This window comes from Cnephaeus nilssonii, assembly GCF_951640355.1.
Source record: "Cnephaeus nilssonii genome assembly, chromosome: 21".
In the NCBI taxonomy this organism is placed as follows: domain Eukaryota; kingdom Metazoa; phylum Chordata; class Mammalia; order Chiroptera; family Vespertilionidae; genus Cnephaeus; species Cnephaeus nilssonii.
Window position 1 is genome coordinate 22,547,643 of NC_137092.1, and position 21,025 is coordinate 22,568,667.

The following is a 21,025-nucleotide window of genomic DNA, read 5'->3' on the forward strand; positions in this document are numbered from 1 at the left end:
AAAAATAAATATTGCCTGAGTTTCTAGCAGTCTTCCACTTCCTGTTTCTGGGCCAGCTGAGCTGCATCAACTAATAATATAGCACTGTGGCTATGAATTGTCAACATTAGGAATGTATTTACCAAACTTAACATTTCCCTCAAGTGCAAAAACATAAATTAATAAGTAATTGTATGCTTTATTCTAGATGCTAACCACCAATAATTAATTTCTTTATCCAAAATGTAAAGAAATAACAATTTTTCTAGTTGCCCTATTAACCTTTTGCACTCGGATGTCGAGTGTGACTCGACACAGTTAGCATCAGTAGCAGCTCTTTTTATACTCTTTGAATGTATCAATAATTTGAAATATTAAAAAATCCAAATAAATAAGTTTGTATGAAAAGAAACTCCAGTTTTTTATTCTACTTCCACGCTTTGTAAAATCTGGGGTATTTAAAAAATTAAATCCCGAGTAGAATAAAGGAATCGAGAAAAAAGCAAGCGAGTGCAAAGGGTTAAAATATAGCAGCGAATTTCTCTGAAGGTACATTTATAATATACTAGAGGCCCAGTGCACGAATTTCATAGTTTCCTAGTGGCTGCCAGCTGGGGCCTCCCTCCCTTGCCCCAGCAGGCCCAAGCCCCTGGTAGAATTCCCAGGCAACCTCCCAGTCAAGGGAACAATTTGCATACTATTATTATATAGGAGGATATAGGCATATATATACATTTCTGTTGTATACATACTTTTGCTATATGTACTATATATTCTTTAGATATCTTTTAGAAAGTGGATAAAACGTGTTGTTACAGTTAATAGCCAGAATTTATTAATAAATAAGGGTAGATGATCTCTCGCCTTCCAATGCACCTATGCGTTACCATGCCTTCTCCAACCAAATGCCTTATACCAGGGGTCCTCAAACTTTTTAAACAGGGGGCCAGTTTACTGTCCCTCAGACCGTTGGAGGGCCGGACTATCATACCTAATAAAATGGTAATATGCAAATTACCATCACTCCGCTACGCCCACGATTGGGCTGGCTGGAGGCGCGGGGGGCGGGACTCAGGGTGGCCGATTGGCTGGCGGTAGGAGCGGGGGTGTCCCCGACCCCCGCTCCTCCGCTCCGGCTTAAACGGCCGGCGCTGTGGAAGACGCTGGTGGCGGAACTCGGGGTGGCCGATTGCGTGGCTGCCGGCACCAGTTTTCCGCCAGCAGCAGTTTTCCTCTGGCCACCCGCCGATCGGGAGCGCCTCCCGATCAGAGTTCCTCTCGGGGTGGCCGATTGTGCTGGCGGGAGGCGCTCTGATCGGCGGGTGGCCAGAGGAAAACTGCTGCTGGCGGAAAACTGGTGCCGGCAGCCAGGTGAAGGAAAAGTCTATTGCACGAAACTTCGTGCAACGGGCTCCTAGTAGTTTAAAAAAAACTATGAACAAATTCCTATGCACACTGCACATATCTTATTTTAAAGTAAAAAAACAAAACGGCAAAAACACCCGCATGTGGCCTGTGGGCCGTAGTTTGAGGACGCCTGCCTTATACTATATTAAGTATCATAGAAATGTGATCAGGATGGATAGTAATGATAGCATAAACACTCATCAAGTTTTAAGAAAATAAGAATGCTGGTAGAAAGTTCCTACTGAAAAAAATATGATTGCCTACCTAGAAAGAGAACTAAAGGAAGAATTATTAGATGCAATCTGAGTACAGTAAGACAATCAGACCCAAAATTGACACAGAAAAAATCATTATTCTTCCTAAACACTAGCAATAAGCACCTGAGAAATGTAAGATTACACTTACAATTATTACAAAAATTGTACAGTGCCCACAAATAAGCTTAACAAAAGATGTCAAAAAAAAAACATTATCCAAAAACAATATGAAGAAAATGAAAAATCTTTTACTTACAGACATAAAAGATTACTGAAATTGGCAAAGGGACACCCATGTTCTTAGATGTAAGGACACAATAATGCAACAGTATCAATTCACCCCCAAATTAACCTATAATTCAATACAATCACTATGAAAATTCCATTAACATTTCTAAATCTTGCCCTGGCCAGGTAGCTCAGATGGTTAGAGCATTGTCATGATATGAGGAGGTTGTGGGTTCATTCCCTCATCAAGCCACATGTCAACCAATGAATGCATACATAAGTGGAACAACACATCAATGTCTATGTCTCTCTCCATACCTTCCTCACTCTAAAATCAATAAAATAAATTAAAATAATATTTCTAAATCTTAAACCAATCCTAAGGATTTTTAGAAGATATAATATGCAATAACATCCAAATAAATTTTGAACAAGAACACAATAATGGGGAGTTAACTTAAACATACATTTTAGCTTATAATTATTATATAATTAAAATAATATGGTAACAAGGTGCAGGAAGCAATAAAGACCAATATAAACATAGAGAGAGTTTTTAAAAGATCTGTAAACATTTGAGAATTTAATATGTGAGAAATATGATTCTTCAAAGCTGTGGGAATTAATGAACTATTTACTAATTAGTGCAATGGAAAAGCATTTAAGTTTCTTCCAACCTCAAATTTTATATACATATAAAATAAAATTTTCAGATAGATTCAAGTTAATAATATAGAAAATACAAGAAAAAAATAAGATCTTTTTAAATAATATTATAAACAAATATTCATCAATGAAAAATGATTACTATCTAAACAAAATGGTTAAAATATATACCTAGAGCATGAAACACTATATAAAGCTGTTGAAAGAATGAAAAATCTATTACATACTGCCACAGGAAGGTCTTTCAGACATGTAAGTACAAAAAACAAATTTGGGAGGAAAAATTCATACAATATAATGCCATCCTATCTAATAATAGAGTAACATGTAAATTACCATCACTCCACTACACCCACGATTGGGCGGCGGGAGGCTGGGGGGCGGGACTCGGGGTGGCCTATCCGGCCATTGAGAGGCACGGATCCGCTGCCACTGAGGGGGGCTACCCTGCTGTTGAGAGGCGCAGGGGGCGGGACTCCCGCCCCCTGTGCCTCTCAACGGCCAGATCCCCTGCCACTGAGGGGGCCTGCCGCGGACACCCAGCTGCGCCTCTCAACGGCAGGGTAGCCAGGTGACCGCGGCAGCCCCCCTCAGCGGCCATTGAGAGGCGCAGGGGGCGGGACTCCCTGCCCCCTGCGCCTCTCAACAGCAGGGCAGCCCCCCTCAGCGGCTGTGGACCATCAAAAGTGGGGGAGCTGGGTGCCTGTCTGCTCTGGCACCAGCGGACAGGCACCCAGCTCTACCGCGAAAAGCGAAAGCGCATAGGGGACCCTACACGTGCATGATTCAATCATGCACTGGGCCTCTAGTTTATGAAATAAAATGAGAAGTATTAATATGTACACACTCATATACATATGATACACTAAATACATAGATAGTTCTGAGGAAATACACATCAAGCCATGAACAGTTTTCTCTAATAAGGAAATATGGATTGAGGGTAGGGATGCCACAAGGGGTCTTTCATGTCTATTCTATATGCTTCTGTACTGATTTTTCTTTTACACTGAGATACCCCTTCATATATTTTTATACAATTAAAAAATGCAAATTTTGAAAATAATAAAAGCTACTGTAACAAAAACATTCATATATCAACCTTTCTTTTCCTGTAAGAAACAGATGGGTGATACTAATTGTGCCTGTTGGTACTGCTTGTTTTAGGAAAATGTTTTCTTCGTAATAATCTAGAACCACAAAATACTAAGTTAAGTGGCAATCTTTAGTCCTAACTACTAGTAAGTATTGTTATTTTAATTTGCTGGAATTAGAATAGACAGAGGAACATGTTAACAAAATTGTATGTGTGCATACTATATATCACATTAAGCCACAGAACATTTCTTTGACCCTGACCACATCAAGTGAAAGGTTTCTAAACCCTCCTTTCCTTAGAAAGCAAACCAGGGAATATAAATTGCCTGGGCCTGCTGAGCTTTGTGTTCTGCTGGATCAAAAGCCAATACGGGCAGAGCTCACTATGGAGGAGCAGGCAGTACCACCACCACAGAGTCAGCACATTTACTGCACCAAGCAAAGAATGGGGGGAAAAATGTTTGTATAGTTCTTATTTCTTAAGCAACCAAAATTAAATTTAGCATAGTATTACTATATTTAACGTGCATTAATCTATTTAAGTGGAATACTGAGGAAGTTTTCTAATTATAATTAGTATAATGACCACAACTTACATACTAAACTTATGCACTCAAATCAAAAGGGCAAAGATTATTAATCAAGAGTCATTGTACAAAATATCATACTCACAGACACACAAAACAAGACTACTTTTTTTAACTGTCTCATGAGAATGTTCATCAACAACTAAGCAGCATCATTCTTTGGACAGCAGTTCTATCTAAATTGTACCTAAAAATTTTCTCAGACACATCTACATAGTCAATTACTATAAAATAAATGAATAAAGAACATAGAAAATACTCTGGAGAGTTAAGCAAATTTTTTTTAAATTCTGCCATATTACTTCAAGAGGAAAAAAAAGTCTTATAAGTTGCATATTGCAATAATAAACTAAATATACCGCTTTAAGTAACTACATAGATTTTAACACAGGATCATTGAAGTACTTCACTTTTAACACTAACATTCTACAAAAGAGTGCCACCCTAAAATTATTTATGTTTAGTCTCAAACACCATAGCATGCAAGCTTCTATATCTGGATATTTTATACATCTGTGTGCACATCTGGATATAGAGAAAAAACAGTCACCTACAGTTTTATCAAGTAAAACTGTTAACAATCAGACATATTGTCATTTAAGATGTTTTTAATCAACGACTATTACAGAAATATATGAAAACATAAAGAATAAATTGTTCCACAATTATTCACACTTACTATGTGGCATATACTGTGTGTGAAGGACACAAGGTAAAGAAATCAATTTTTATAACCTAGTATCTTAGAATCCAAGAGTCATTTACACCAATATTTGTGTAATTGGTACACAATATCATCAGTCAGTAGTTTTCTAAAGACTCTCTACCAGTATGGTCTAATAAATCAACTACAAACATTAGAGGATATAATAGATAATATTTTATACTTTCTTCCACATTCGTAGAGAAACATGGCTTTAGTATATTCATTTTCTTATAGTAGCACAATATACTATCACTGATATCTGTTAAATCTTAATAATTTCTAAAAAGCAAAGAGAGTAAAAGTTGTAATCTACAACAAAGGGGGAGGGGGAGGATATAAAAGCTTTCAAGTAAGAAATATTAGTGACAATAAACCTAGATTAAGACAGTAGTTCAGTGTTACCATGAGATTCCAAATAGCATTGTTAGTGCCTACTGCTCCCTTCATTAGACCATATCTAAGTCTGAATTTGTAGCCCCAGAGTATACACACCTAACCCTGGCCTACCATTCTGAAAACTTCAATACTGGTCTCAAGAGAGATGGGGGGGGGGGGGACCTAAGTATTTTTGCATACACACACCCCAAAAGCTGAGGCACCATCATACACCAAAACTATAGAATCACAAATAGGTATCCAAATTCTTTTGGTCTCTAATCTTTATCAATTTGGGCAAGTAGGGTTTTATGTGACTTAAAAAACAAAAACAAAACAGAAATTAGGTACTTAGAACATGCCTGACACAGTACTCATTAGGTGGCATTTTTTTCTTTACCACTTCGTCCAAGAACTGAGGCCCACCCTAAGTGTGTCAACAGAACCTTATGTGCCCTATCTCACTTTTCCCTGATTTCAAGATCTTTCAAAAGTGTCATCTCTCCTCTATTTTTTTAAAATACATTTTATTGATTTTTTACAGAGAGGAAGGGAGAGGGATAGAGAGCCAGAAACATCGATGAGAGAGAAACATCAATCAGCCGCCTCCCGCACACCTCCCACTGGGGAGGTGCCCGCAACCAATGCACGTGCCCTTGACCGGAATCGAACCCGGGACCCCTCAGTCCACAGGCCAACGCTCTATCCACTGAGCCAAACCGGTTTCGGCAAAGTGCCATCTCTCAATAGACTTTCAACATGTGAACCTTTACTAGTGATAAAAAGAAATGTTGAGGCCAAAGCAAAGACACATCATCTCTTCCTACCACCAAAAGATGAGGTAAAACAGTGACACTTATATGTGTACACTAGACGTGGGACACATGGACTTGAACCATTTTTAGGTAGAAAGGAGTTAATACATAATGTTTTCAGACAACAGAGTCTTTGAATCACCTTTGATCCATTACTTATCTTAATCTCATATCACCAATGGTTCTCAAATGACCCCCCCCGCCCCCCCCTCAACCGCTGAATCAGCAATTCTGGAAATTTGGCAGAAATGCAAATTTTTGAATCCCCTGAAATCCAAATCAAACTCTGGGAGTGAGACCCAGCAATCTGTCTTAACAAGCTCTCTACGATAAAGTTTTAGAGCAGTTCTTCTACATGATTTGGTGAAGTATCTACAGTGAAAACTCCAAATTTACCTATTCCAGAAGAAATCTGTTAAAATTGACAAATATTTTGAAATCTCATTTCCACAGTATGAGAAAAAGCTCATTGACTTACAAAATCAAGAACATAAAAAGCCCTACTAAAACATGCTTTTAACAAAAACTATAATCAGAGTTAAAATAATACAGGGAGGAACAAAAAGGTCTAAAGGATGTCAGATGACGGAGGTCACAATATACAAAGTCATTAAATATTAACTAGCAAACAAATGTGCCAGATTAGAATGAAATCTCTAAACTTTACATTTGCATTGGCCTGTGTTTCTGATTCAACATCTCTGAATGAAGAAAAAACATCCTATGAAAAGAGTGAATGAAAAAGAACTATGGACTGTCCTCTAATTCAGGGGTCGCCAACCCGGTGGTCCGTGAGGTCCAAAAGGAAGGCGACCGCTACTCTAATTGACACCCAAACCCCTAAGACAAGTCATCATGAGAGGATAATATTTCCCTTCAGAGGAATGTAGGCCTGATGTAATTTCAGATTCTCCTATGATTCAAGATTCCCAAAATTTCCCTACCTTTTTGCTTCTGGAAGTCCTTTAATAACCAAGAGTCACTTGAGAGAAAAGTAAAGATTTAGAGACAAAAAACATACTTTAAAAGTAAATGCTAAGACTTTAGCATACCATCGTATTGACAATAGCAGTATCTTAGATAGTTTACAAAACATTTTCACTTATGACTCAATCTTCACAACCGTCTTGAGGAAAGTAACAATGACAACAACAAAACTATTTATTGAGTACTTAGTGCCTGGCACTTCCGTTAAGAGCCTTACATAATTTTATTATTTAGTTCAACAATCTGCTGAGGTTGGAGTTGTAAACCATTTACTAATGTCAGATACAAGGCAGGATTTGAATCTATGTTCTCTAAATATCCACACTATGGCAAGATTTGGAGAAAAGGGCTTGCGTTTCAGTCCAATAACTTAACAGCTAGGTGACCTTGAAAAGTCAATTCTCTTAACTTGTCTTAATATATTAAATGAGAAGATTAATACCTGCCCCCACCTATTTCATAGTAGCAGTAAAGATCAAATTAAGTAAAAGCCATAAAAGATCTTCATAAACACTAAAAATACTACACAAATAAAAATTTATTATCATCGTTCCCAATTTTGTTAAAGAGAATGAACAGGAAAAACAACACAGAATGGGGGATAGAAGGGAAAAGATGCTGGTTTTTCTTTTGTTTTCTTTTTAAAGCATACTGAAGGAGAAACTTCAGACTTTATAATTTACCTGGAACTTACTGGCAATTGGTCTAATAAGTCTGTATCACAATTTATATTGTCATTTTGCTAAAAAAAGACACAGCTATCTATATATCTGCAACTTATACAGATTTGGAGATTAATAAAAATCTAACAGCTGATTTCATTTTTAAAAGTAAAGTCACTCTCATAAGAATAAGTGGCCACAATATAAGGTCACCATAATTAAAATTCCCTTGCAATAGCCTTCCTGTTCTTTTCTACAGTATCATGTTCAACATGGGATGCCCATATCTTTCATTCTGCAAAGATTAAGACATGAACTATAGATCCAAAATAAATAAACCAGACCACTCAAAATGATGAGTTGATTTAAGGGAAAATTTCTATTATTCAAAACTTCACAACTTAAGGTTAACTTTTAATAGTATTTTTAGTAAATGAGTGAGAGAAGGAAGTTGAAATGAAACCATTCAACTGTTGTGAGGTATGTCAGATATTAAAAAGAAAAGTAAGTATTTAACCCTAGATTACTTACTAGTCACAAAACTTCAGCTCACCAAAAAGGTTCAATAACAGAGTTCAGAAAAGCCACAGAGTACTCATCTCTTTCATACCAAAAACAGCCCTATTATTTTTATTCCTTCTAAATTGCATTCACAAAATTCACAAAAACTGCAAGGCAAATTATTATAACAACTTATATATATTAACAATAAAAAATACCATTCTCATTTTCAATAAGAAAATACCCTTTCTTTCTATAGAAGAAAAATCATGGACTCTGATAACCCATTTCTATAACATGGACATGTTTACTGATTAACTACATACAATATTTGATCTACTTTAAACCTACATGTAAACTCAATAGCATGTCAGACTTAATTTTCATATATAAAATTATGTGCAAATACCTCAATACTGAAACTCAAGATAGTGATTTATATACTAATTCTAGGATCCAGATTTTTGTATGTAAATATCAAATGATATGTCCACTGAGGAATTTTTTAACCTAACTCATTTATTCATTCAATTCCGAATCTACTTACATATTTCTAAGCAGTGGTTCTCAACTGGGGGCCACTGTGCCTCCAGGGGACGTTTAGCAATGCATGAAAATGTTTCTGGTTGTCACAATTGGAGGGGAGAGAAAGCTGTTGCCAGAAAGGTATGTTACAGACATCTAGTAAGTCGAGGCCAGGGATGTGGCTAAACATCTTATAAAAAGCACAGGACAGCCCCCCACGGCAAAGAATTATCCACCCCAAAATGTCAATACTGGCAAGGTTGAGAAACTGATCTATGGAAAAGTTTGTAAACACCCATCTGTCTAAGAATAGTACTCATTTCACCTTTGTTTTCTATATTATTTGCTAATTCCTTTGGCAACAAGCTTACCCTATTCCCATCCTTTCAATCAGTGTCTAACTTCCAAACCTGTCAACAAAAAATCACCATCTCAGCCAATTTCAAAACTTATAATCTTTGACTCATAATGGTGGAAATGGTAGCAGCTAACACATATTGAGCTCTTCACTATGTGCAAGGCACTATTCTAAGTGCCTCACATATATTAACTCATTAAATCTAGGTTTAAGTACTAAGTACTCTTATTAGACCCATTTTACAAATGGAGAATCCAAGGCACAAAAGGTTAAATACTGTGCCCAAGGTCACACAGATAATAAGCAGCTGAGCCAAGTTTCAAATCCAGGCAGAATGGCTCCAGAATCCAGGCCCTTAATAAATATTCCAAAGTGATCTCTCCTATTTCACCCTCTATGTCAAATCATTAAGTTCTTTAAGTTCCACAAGGACAGGGACTCTTATATTCACAGCAACATCCCCAGAGCCCAGTACATAACAGATGCTCAAAAAAATTTTGTTTGTTAAATGAATGAAATATCCCTTGAACTTACCCCTCTTATTTCCTCTGCCTCCACTCAAGGCCAGTCTTTGAGCATTTCATACTTGGGTTTGTTGCGGTATCCTATAAACCAGCCAGTCAGGTAAATTGATATAAACTCCTCTCCCACATTTTCCATAACCAGAGCCCATCCAACGTATTCTAAGTTTTCTTCCCACTGCTTCTCAATTAAAATCATAAAATCTTAAGAGTCAGAAGGTACCTTAGCAATCATCCAGTCCATTTAATCTTTAATTTTAAAGATTAAAAATACCAAAGATGGTAAGTGACTAAATCACCTAGCCAGGTGTAGCGAGGACCAAGACTTGATTCTGGCCATTTCTGCTCTACTATTCACTCCTGGAGTATTTGCTTAACTCCTGACAGATGTATCCTCACTATCCCATCAACAAATTATGTTCGTTTCCATTGTCCATGCTTAATTTGTTTCTCCTGACCAGCCTGCTCTCATTTTCTTGCTCCATAAATCCAACTCCCATCCATCCTTCAAAATCTCTTCCTATTCCATTCTTCATGACTTCCTCATTCTCTGAAAATCTTATGTCCTGAATAAGATGCTAGACTCGAAGGCATCCTCAAACTACGGCCCGCGGGCCACATGCGGGTGTTTTTGCCGTTTTGTTTTTTTACTTCAAAATAAGATATGTGCAGTGTGCATAGGAATTTGTTCATAGTTTTTTTAAAACTATAGTCCGGCCCTCCAACGGTCTGAGGGACAGTGAACTGGCCCCTGTTTAAAAAGTTTGAGGACCCCTGTAGAGGAAGAGGATCACCGTTGCCTACTGGGCCAAGTTTAACCTGAATTAACACTTTCCACAAAGCAAAGCTACGTGGATTTCTTCCCTGAAGACTATTCACCCACTCTTGCCTCCTGTGTTTTATTTTGTGTGTGTGTGTGTGTGTGTGTGTGTATTATTGATTTCAGAGAGGAGGAAAGAATAGGGAGAGGGAGATAGAAACACCAATGATGAGAATCATTGATCGGCTGCCTCCTGTATGCCCCCAACTAGGGATCCAGCCGGCAACCAGACATGTGCCCTTGACCCAGGCATGTGCCCTTGACCGGAATCGAACCCGGGACCCTTCAGTCTGCAGGCCAACACTCTATCCACTGAGCCAAACTAGCTAGGGCGGCCTCCTGTTTTAGAAAGTAATTTCAATAAAGAATAAGTCATATAGCACCTTTATAACATGTTCACTCACGTCTTTAATAGTAGACATGTAATTCTTGAATGGCCCCAAATCACTTATATCTCCTCCACTAAGGAACAACACAGCTTATTCACAAAGTCCAAACCCAGAATTCTCTGAATACAACTCATCTAGCAGCCATAGCTTCCTGGGTTCATCTTTTTCTTCCCTTTGCTTCCTCCAAAACTCCAGTTCTAAGGAACAGTTCACACTTCCTTTTCTTCCCGCCCCCCCCCCCAACCCGTTCCCTACATTGTGCAGTATAGAACATCTTTTATCCTTTATTATTTTCTATAGGCCTCTTCAGTGAGATTCCAGTTTGCTACCTCTCATCCAACCTCAACTATCCCCTCCTTTATATAGAGGTCACATCTATGTGTTCAGCTTCTCTCAGGTCTTAGTATATCTAAACCTCATGAAGGTCAATTTTGTTTTTTTAACCCTTCTCCACTCTTCCTTCCTCTAAAAAATCAGTCTCAAAAGTGGCGTGGGTGGGAGCAGCTCAGAGGAAGTGCAAAAGAATCCACTGGGCTGCAGGAAAAGATATATATTAGAACTTAATTTATTATACTTATTGTTCATGTCATGCTTTCTTAAATTCTATTTCTCTGTACATTATACGTTGTATACATATTAACACAGTTAAAACAAATATAAAATTTAAAAGACACATGAATTCCTGAGGTTTATGCTCTTTTACTGATAAAAGTGTATGATCAGAGGAGTTTGGAGACAACTATTCTAAAAATACCTTGATAACCAAACAAAGTAATAGGTTCCAGACTACAGAGTGGAAATACGTATGAATACATGCACACACAGTAGGAAAATTTGTTCGTATCCAAAATCCCAACCATGCCCACCAACCTCTAACCCCTACCAGCCATCTCAGAATTCTATCCTACTTAGAAGAGCAGAACAGAGGTATGGTTTGGCAAAGCCCCTCATTTCCAGTATGGGGTGGGGGTGGGGGTGGGGTAATCAAAAAGTGCTAAGAGACAACCCTTATCTTTCCCGTAGGCAGGCATTGCTCACTGTCCTGGCACTGCACATCGCCTGACTTACAAATCTACTTTATCCAGCCACTGTCTCCTGAGATTCCGTTGCTATTTCCCAATCCCTTTAAGACACAACTCCCGTTCTCTTCGCTAACGATCGATTTGCACGAACACCTCCAGGACGGAGCTCACGCCTCCCCTCCCCGGGCCGCGCAGTCCGGTCCCAGGACAGAGGACGGTCCATCCACGGTCCCTGAGACCCCTTCTTCCCTCGCCTCCGCCCCCGGAGCTGCCAGCCAGGCTGGAGACGGGAGGGGGAGGGGTGTGACTCGCCTCCCGTGACTGGCCCAGATGGCAGCAGATTCCGCCCCCACTCCCGGGCACCCTTCCACCGCTCGACCCCCGAAGGCGGCCGGTCTGCCGCCCACTCCGCCCCAGCCCCACCCGCGGCCTCCCGGCACCCTCGCGCCGGCTCCCGGACGCACTCACCATGCTGGGTGAAGATATTGAAGCCGGCCTCCGTGGTGCGCCCCGCCAGGTCCCGCCTGCGGCCGGAGGGCCTGGCTGCGCTGCTGCCCCGGCTCCCGCGGGGCTGCGTCTGCTGAAGCCCGGGAGCCTCCCCGACGCGGCCCACCTGCTGCCCCATCCCTGCGCTCGCGAACTCCCGCGCCCCCGCCGACCCCCGGTCACATTCCTCCTCGGCTCCGGCCTCGGGCTCCTGGGGCGGCTTCGGCCTCCGTGCCAGTCCTGGCCCCGGCCCTGGGGAGCCGGGTGGCCGGCGGCTCCGCACCCGCACTCCTCACGCTGCCTCTCGGCGACTCACAGACCCTCCTCTCCCCTCCTCCTCCCGCGGCTCCGCGTCCCCAGCGCCGCCGCCGCCGCCATCTTTAAACCACCGAGCTCTGGGAAAGCGTGGAGCAGAGCGTCTCCCCCCCGCCCGCCCAACCAGTCATCTCCGCTACTCCGAGGGCGGGCTTCCCGCCGGCCCCGCCCCCTGCGCAGGCCCCGCCCCCGGTGGGCGCCCCAGTGCCCACCTCGGTAGCACGTCCGCGGCCCCGCCAGGTCTTTCGGCCCCTCTGTCCCTTCCCCGCATCTCGGACTCCCACGTCCCGCTCCACACGCGACCGCCTTTGGTGGTCGGTGGGTGTCAAGTCCTCCCTGTCCCACCTCCACCTGCCAAATGAGTCAGTCCAGCCAGGCGCCCCAGGTGCACCGCGCATTAGCAGGCACAGCTGGGAGAGACAAGCATAGGGCGTGAGGTGCTTGCCATCCAGGTGAGGGTCCCTAAAGTGCTCGGGGAGAATCTCTTTAAACACCCTTGTCCGCAGCAGGCCTAGGGTTAAAATTATCCAAAATGTACATGAAGATAGTAAAGAGGTACATTATGGTTTCATTTTGAAATTATTTCATGATGGTCAAGTGCAGTCGGCCCGGTTGTCTGCATTCTGCAGGCTCCCGGGAGAAGCAGTTGTGGCCCCAGTCCTCGTATTGTATTACCAGGAATTCCTCTTGAACTCCTTTACCACCTAACCACATGTGTGTTTCTGTTGCTCTCACAATGCTTGACAGTAAAGCTAATCTTCCCACTGGCGTGCTTTAGAAACCTTGCACGTGGTCTGGTCTTCTTTTGATGACAAAGGAGGACAAAATCTATCTTTAACTCTGTTTCTGAGTCAGAACTTACCTTTAACTTATATTATCTAAAAGAGTGACTCAAGCAGAAAAGTGTTTTTATACGCACACACAATACATATTTATGCGTCTAAATATTCACTTATCCTCCCACTACACATTCTTGCATCTTAATATTGATCCAGTTTTTTAAATTTTCAAAGAATTGGATAATTATCTTCCTTTGGCTTTTCTATTTCTTTTATAAAATTATCAGTTATTGAAGGTATCCCACTGAAAATTTGCTTAAAATTAAAGCAGAGAGGATGGGTGCCATGGCAAAGAAGCAATAAAACAATCACTGGGGAGATAGGGTTAGGGCAGTGATGGGCAACCTTTTGAGCTTGGTGTGTCAAACTTCGCCAAAAAACTGAGCATAACTCGGGTAGTGTGTCACTTTGAGGAAAAAACATTATTTCACGATATTTATAGTTTAAATAACATAAATGTATAATTGTTATATATAATTGTATTTAATAAACCAAGAACTAAATGTTTAGTGCTGACACGCATGTCAGAGGTTCGCCATCACTGGGGGGAAAGAGGTAAATGCTGGTCTTCCTTACATGTCTTACAAGCCTGACTTTAGATGAACCATTCCTGACATTGATACTATTATAAGAGCACTATGAAATTATTCCATTGCCATCCAGGCTGTGGCCAGAAATAACAGAGACTGCCCCCCAAAAAACGGGAACAAAACCACTATGCTTTAGCACTGAATAGAATATGAGTTTTCTATTTGAATCAAAGTTTCCCTGTGTTTAAAATACCACACAAACACCCCTTTTTAATTCTCAAAGTGTTTGCAACTGCTGAAAAGAAAAATCATTCACAAGGGATAAAGGTGGTCACAGAGCAAAAATTTGTGTTTTTTGTTTGTTTCATTTGTATTATCTTAGAGAATTTCAATTTGGGGGTAACAGTCTGGCTTCTCTGCTAGTCTATCTATAAGCGACTGTTAGGACTGGTCAACAGAACGACCAGTTGACCAAATGACTGGTTGACCGTTTGCTATGATGCGCACTGTCCATCAGGGGGAAGACACTCAACGCAGGAGCTGCCCCCTAGTGGTCAATGCGCTCCCACAGCCAACCTCCCGTGGCCCAGGCCAGCCAACCTCCCACAGTCCCTCCCCCAAGCCAGCCAGCCCCCATCAGGACTGAGCAAGACAGCCCCAATGGGCCTGATCACTGGCCAGGCCGAGGGACCCCACCTGTGCATGAATTTGTGCACCGGGCCTCTAGTGTTATATAATGTAATAGATGCATATAGTATAGCACAGTGGTTAGGGGTAGGAATGCTGACGCTAGACTGCTTGAGTTCAAAAGTGGGTTTATAGCCCTAACCGGTTTGGCTCAGCTTACGGACTGAAGGATCCCAGGTTCGATTCCATTCCAGGGCATGTATCTTGGTTGCAGGCACATCCCCAGTAGGGGGTGTGTAGGAGGCAGCTGATTGACGTTTCTAACTCTCTATCTCTCTCCCTTCCTCTCTGTAAAAAAATCAATAAAATATATTTTTTTAAAAAGTGGGTTTGTACTTATTAGCTATTTGTTCTTGGGCAAATAACCTTTTTATGCATCAGTTCCTCATCTGTGAGGTGATGATAATAACAATAGTACCTACCTTATAGTGCTCTAGTGATAATTAAATTAGTTAATATATACAAAGCATTTAAAACAATATTGGGCATGTAAGTTTCATACAAGCACTTACTATTCATACCAAGATAAAATGTAACAGGGGGTAGGGGAGGCTGGGGGAAGGTCTATGGGGGGGGGGGGGAAAGGAGATATATGTACTACTATATGTAATACTTTAAACCAGGGGTCCTCAAACTTTTTAAACAGGGGGCCAGTTCACTGTCCCTCAGACCGTTGGAGGGCCGGACTATAGTTTAAAAAAAACTATGAACAAATTCCTATGCACACTGCACATATCTTATTTTGAAGTAAAAAAACAAAACGGCAAAAACACCCGCATGTGGCCCGCGGGCCATAGTTTGAGGATGCCTGCTTTAAACAATAAAATAAAATTTTTAAAAAGAAGATATAAACTTTAAAAAATAAATAAGTAAAATAAAATGTAATGTTTTCAGAAGTCCATCAACTTTTCCAAGTCTAATTTCTTCAAGTGGTATAAACTTAGATCATGGAACAAATTCTACAGTATTTATTCAGGTGAGCCACCACCACCACCACCACCACCACCACCACCTGCCCCTTTGCATTTAACTAAAAACAAAACACCAGTCAACCAACAAAAACATGTAGAGTCATATGTCACTTTATTAGTCATTCCTACCTGGTTATTGCCAGCTACCTGCACATGTGAACAATTACATAAGACCTTTGTTTTTCATATGAAAATTCCTCTGTCACTGATTCTTAAGATCCTATCTAGGCCAAAGCAAATATCTTGTAAGTGGAGACTTAGGATACATGCACTATCTTGTAGATATTTCCCCATTCTTTCATTTTCAAAGTGAGATGGGAACTTTCAGAAAGGGAGTTGGGGAGAAACAAAGTTAGTGAAACTATTTCATCTCAACATAACCGAGCCAAAATGAATTGCCGGAGAGAATTACATTTTAACATTCAAAACAATCCCAAAACATAATCTTAATTGAGGGCAGCTGTGAGCTCCCATCAGGGGCAGAAAGCATAGCGGGGGAGGGGAGGTGCGGGGTCGGGGGAGTAGCAGGGATGGTGCACAGTAGCGCAGGGACAGCCTCACCTGTATGATGGCCAGGGAACTGGCATGAAAGATCAGACAGAGCACCAACACCACCAGGCACACTGAAGACACAGATGCTCATCATCTTGATCTTCTCCAGAAGCAATGCCACTATTTCCAGAAGCAAGAAGAGTGTGAGCCATGCTTCACCGATCCTTGTCTTCACCAGCCTGCATTTCCAGGCTCTTGCTACAGTCTTACGTTATCTCCCATATCTACTTCTTTCCCTACATCTGTATGGACACAGTGTTCATTTGGACTCATGTCATCTCTCTGCTGGATTCGCCTGCTACGAGCCTTTTCCTCCCAGGTTCCAAACCTTTAGCACCTAGCAACTTACTAAAGCAAAAAATATTTTCTCTCATTGCTTTGACCATACTCCCCTCCCCTCCATTATGTACAATGTCTAAGTTTTTCATCTAATGTTTCAAAATTATTTTCCAGGACACCCTGGATTATAATTGCCTAGTGTTCATCATCTCCTGTTCCTCAAACCCATACCCCTTCTATGACAGGTATATGTACATCCAATTAGCCTCTTTCTGGGATGTCTTCTTTTTTAGCTATGACTTTTGCAATAATCATATTCTCCCCAATATGGCTCCTGAGTGATTCCCCTTATGCTACTTAGGATTCTACTCAGATCCTACCTCCTTCATAAGAAAATCTCAGATTCATACATAGAGATATAACAGTTTCCCTGGTCTCTATTCTGTTCATACCTACAACAAGCATGACTGATAACAATTCTTTGCCTATAAAATTCAGTTACCTTCCTCTATATTCCCCAAATGTGTTTAATTTTGACAGGTGGCTCAGAGTCATAGGGTTGGAAAGAATTTTAGAGGTCATCTAGGCAAATCTCTTGGAATTCCCTCTATAATAACTCCAGTGAGGGAGCCCATTTGTTTTAAAACGTTCTAATTGTTAAAAAGTTCTTCCTAAAGATAAACTGAGTCCCCATCTGACACTGGCCTCCCATTGAAATTAATTCAAAGACAGTTTCCCGTGATGCCAGCATTGGCGATGAGAATTAATAAATCGTAAGGACAAACTCTAGACAGAGTAGGAATATTCCTACCTGAACCTGTTTTTGCACATGGTCAGTTATATGTTGCTTTCTCTCAAGTTCGAAGAGCATGTGATGTTTAAGTTAAAATTGTAAATACTTCATCACAAGGGAAATTAATCAAGCACTCTGATACTGTTTTCACTCTTAATGTAGTAACAGGGAGATATTAGAATAAGTTTAATCACTTTATCAGTCATTGTTTGTATCAGTGTTGTTTTTACATCATGTTTTTGTTGTTTTTATATCATGTCTTTGTTGTTGTTATATCATGTTGTGATTATTTATTAATAAATTTATATATTATTTTCAGATAAAAAAAAAAAAGATAAACTGACACATGCCTCCCTGAAATTTCCACCCGTTTCACCCCTGGTCCTAGTTGTCCCCAGTAGCTACACAGAGCAAATCTAACCTTTCTTCTACACAACAGCCCTTCAAATATCTGAGAGTGGTCATATTTCCCTAAACCTTTTCTTTTACTTGCATACATGAATGTTTTTGTATGATGATGTTTATGTCTGTCTATATTATCTACATGGGCTAAAATGTTTATGTCAATAATTTGGAACCAAAAAAAAAGTCATTTTATATGTAGTTTTCTTTCTCTTTTTTTCCAGCTTTATTGACCTATAATTGAAATATAGCATTGTTTAAGGTGTTGATTTGATACACTTATATATTACACAGTGATTATCACCATATCCTTAGCTAATATCTACATTACCACACATAATTGCTATTTTTTAACAGTAAACAATACTCACATTTTTTATTCCAAAGTAGGTTTTTTTACAGGACCACGGTTCTTCTGCCCCTACAAAAACATTTTTTTTAATTTATCTTTATTGTTGAAAGTATTACAGATATCCCCTTGGTTTGTTTGTTTTTCCCACTGACCCCTGTCCCCACCCCCTATTTCTTTTTTTGTGGTGAGAGCATTTAAGATCTACTCTTTTAGCAAATCTCAAGTATATAATATAGTATTATTAGCTATATCATCATGCTATACAACAGGTCCCCAGAACTTATTCAGCTTATAACTGGAAGTTTGTATCCTTGAACAATATCTCCCCATTTCCTTCACCCCCCAGCCCCTGCTAACCATCATTTTGTCACAAATGGCAGAATTGCCTCCTTTCTCATGGCTGAATAATATTCCATGGTATATATGTACCACATCTTGTTTATTCATTCTTTTAAGCCTTTTGTGCATGCAGTACTTTGAATTTTGTTTATGTGTGGTTTGTCTCTCCTTTGTTGTATTAAATCTTTAAAGGCCTATAGAGCGCTAAATACAGTTCCATTTACAGAAACACACTTTAAAAGTTTTTTTGGATGACAATCAGGAGGAGGGAAATGACTCTTATCTGGCTGGGATAGAATAAGTCATTCTCTTTGAAGATAAGGAGATGGATTAAATGACCTCTTATTGTTCCACTTAACTCCCATGGGTCTATGATTCAATATTTCTTCGATTAAAAACTTTATAAATTATTAAGAGACTATTTCAAATTGGCAAAGTGCTATATAAATGTCACTAGTAGCGATAATAACATCTATTCATTTTAAGTTAATAAATTAGTACTCATTCCTTTTCTATGGTAATAATGAAACAGCCGATTAAACAATCCATTTAACATGTAGCCCATCACTGTAGTATAATGGAAATGGGCCTGGTTTAGAATTTATGTGAAATGGGGTTGTTTCTGCTATCTATCGCTGCCAGAACTACCCCAAAACACAGTGGCTTAAAACAACAGTCATTTATTACTCCTTGCAATTCTATGGGTTGGCCAGCCAATTCTGCTGATCTCACCTAAGCTCCCTCATGTAACAGCATTCAGCTGGAGGGTCAGCTGAGCTGGATGGAAGGTTCACAATGGCCTCATATGGGGAAGTTGGTGCTGCTGTAAGTTAGCATCTTGGCTCTCCTCCCTATGGCCTCTTGTTATGGGCCGAGTTGTGTACACCCCATCTCTGCCAATTCATATGTCAAAGCTCTAGCCCCTACTACCTGACAACATGACTGTATTTGAAGATGTGATTAAATTACGATTAGGGTGAGTCCTAAACCAATGGGACCGGTGTCCTTATAAGAAGAGGGAGTTTGGACACAAACACACACAGAAGGAAGACCGTGTGAAGACACAGAAGAAAGCCATCTCCAAACCAAAGAGAGGTCTCAGAAGAAACTAACCCTGCGGACACCTTGATCTCAGAGTTCAACCTCAAGAACTTTGAGAAAATAGATTCCTGTTGTCCAACTTACCCAGTCCGTGGTACTTTGTTATGGCAGCACTAGTAAATGAATATAAGCAATCTCACCTACTTGCGGAATGAGCAGGTGTGTTAGTTTATTAGTATGTTAGGGTGGCTGAAAACAATAGAAACGTATTTACTCACAGTTCTGGAGGCTAGAACTCCAAGATCATGGTGTCAGCAGGATTGATTCCTTCTGAGGGCTGTGAGGAAGAATCTGACCTTTGCCTCTCCTAGCTCCTGGTATTGGCTGATAATGTTTGGTGTTCTTTGGTGCGTAGGTGCATGACTCTTATCTCTGCCTTCCTCTTCACATGGTGTCCTCCCAGTGTGTGTGTGACTCTGTCTAAATTTCCTCTTTTTTTTTGCCCTAGCTGGTTTGGCTCAGTGGATAGAGCGTTGGCCTGCAGACTGAAGGGTCCTGGGTTCGATTCCAGTCAAGGGCACATGCCTGGGTTTCGGGCTCAATCCCCAGTAGGGGGCATGCAAGAGGCAGCCAATCAATGATTCTCTCTCATCATTGATATTTCTCTCTCCCTGCCTTCCTTTCTGAAATGGATAAAAATATATTTTTTAAATGTCCTCTTTTTAAAAAAAAAATATATTTTATTGATTTTTTACAGAGAGGAAGAGAGAGGGATAGAGAGTTAGAAACATCGATGATAGAGAAACATCGATCAGCTGCCTCTTGCACAACCCCCACTGGGGATGTGCCCGCAACCAAGGTACATGCCCTTGACCGGAATCGAACCTGGAACCTTTCAGTCCGCAGGCCGACGCTCTATCCACTGAGCCAAACTGGCTTCGGCATACAGGAGCATATTTATAGAAAACACACACTAACTTACTAAGGAATAATGGCACATCATATTGGCAACTTATTCTCAAATAGTTCAAATACCTTACCAAAAAAATCAAGTATATAGGTCTATGATATACCCCTCATTGACAAATCTTATAACCCCATCAAGAAATGAAACAAGGCTACTTTAGAATCACTTGTTTTTATTTTTATTTTATTTTTTAAAATATGTTTTTATTGATTTTTAGAGACGGGGGAAGGGAGAGGGAGAGAGAGAAACATTGATTGGCTGCCTCCCACACACCCTCTACTGAGGATCAAGCTGTAACCCAGGAATCAAACCAGGGACCTCTGGGGTGCTTGGGATGATGCTCACCAACGGAGCCACACTGTCCAGGCTAGAATGATTTGTTTTTAAATTAACACTGGTCGTGTGTCTTAAGTGGTGACTGCTTTTTTGTATATACTATGCTGACAAATGATCTACTAATTAGCTTTAGGTTAGAGATTGACATTGCAGTCTCAAAGGGACATATTTCTGAAAATGGATCATTGCCAGTCTCTTTGCTCGTATGTCTGTTATTTTAGGGGTTGCCACCA

At 40.4% G+C, this 21,025-nt stretch overlaps 1 protein-coding gene across 4 annotated transcripts in view; it reads right to left on the reverse strand.

Annotated features, from left to right (window-relative positions):
* Positions 1-12,740, reverse strand: part of ABL2 (ABL proto-oncogene 2, non-receptor tyrosine kinase) — a 99,969-nt gene extending 87,229 nt beyond the window's left edge. For 2 of the 4 annotated variants that reach the window (XM_079761019.1, XM_079761017.1), the window contains exon 1: positions 12,372-12,740. In XM_079761019.1, the coding sequence (XP_079617145.1) occupies positions 12,372-12,528 (157 nt within the window). In that variant the 5' untranslated portion in view covers positions 12,529-12,740. The remainder of the gene's footprint in view (positions 1-12,371) is intronic. The other 2 variants (XM_079761022.1, XM_079761020.1) reach the window with 1 other exon arrangement.
* Between the last annotated feature and the right edge of the window lie 8,285 nt (positions 12,741-21,025).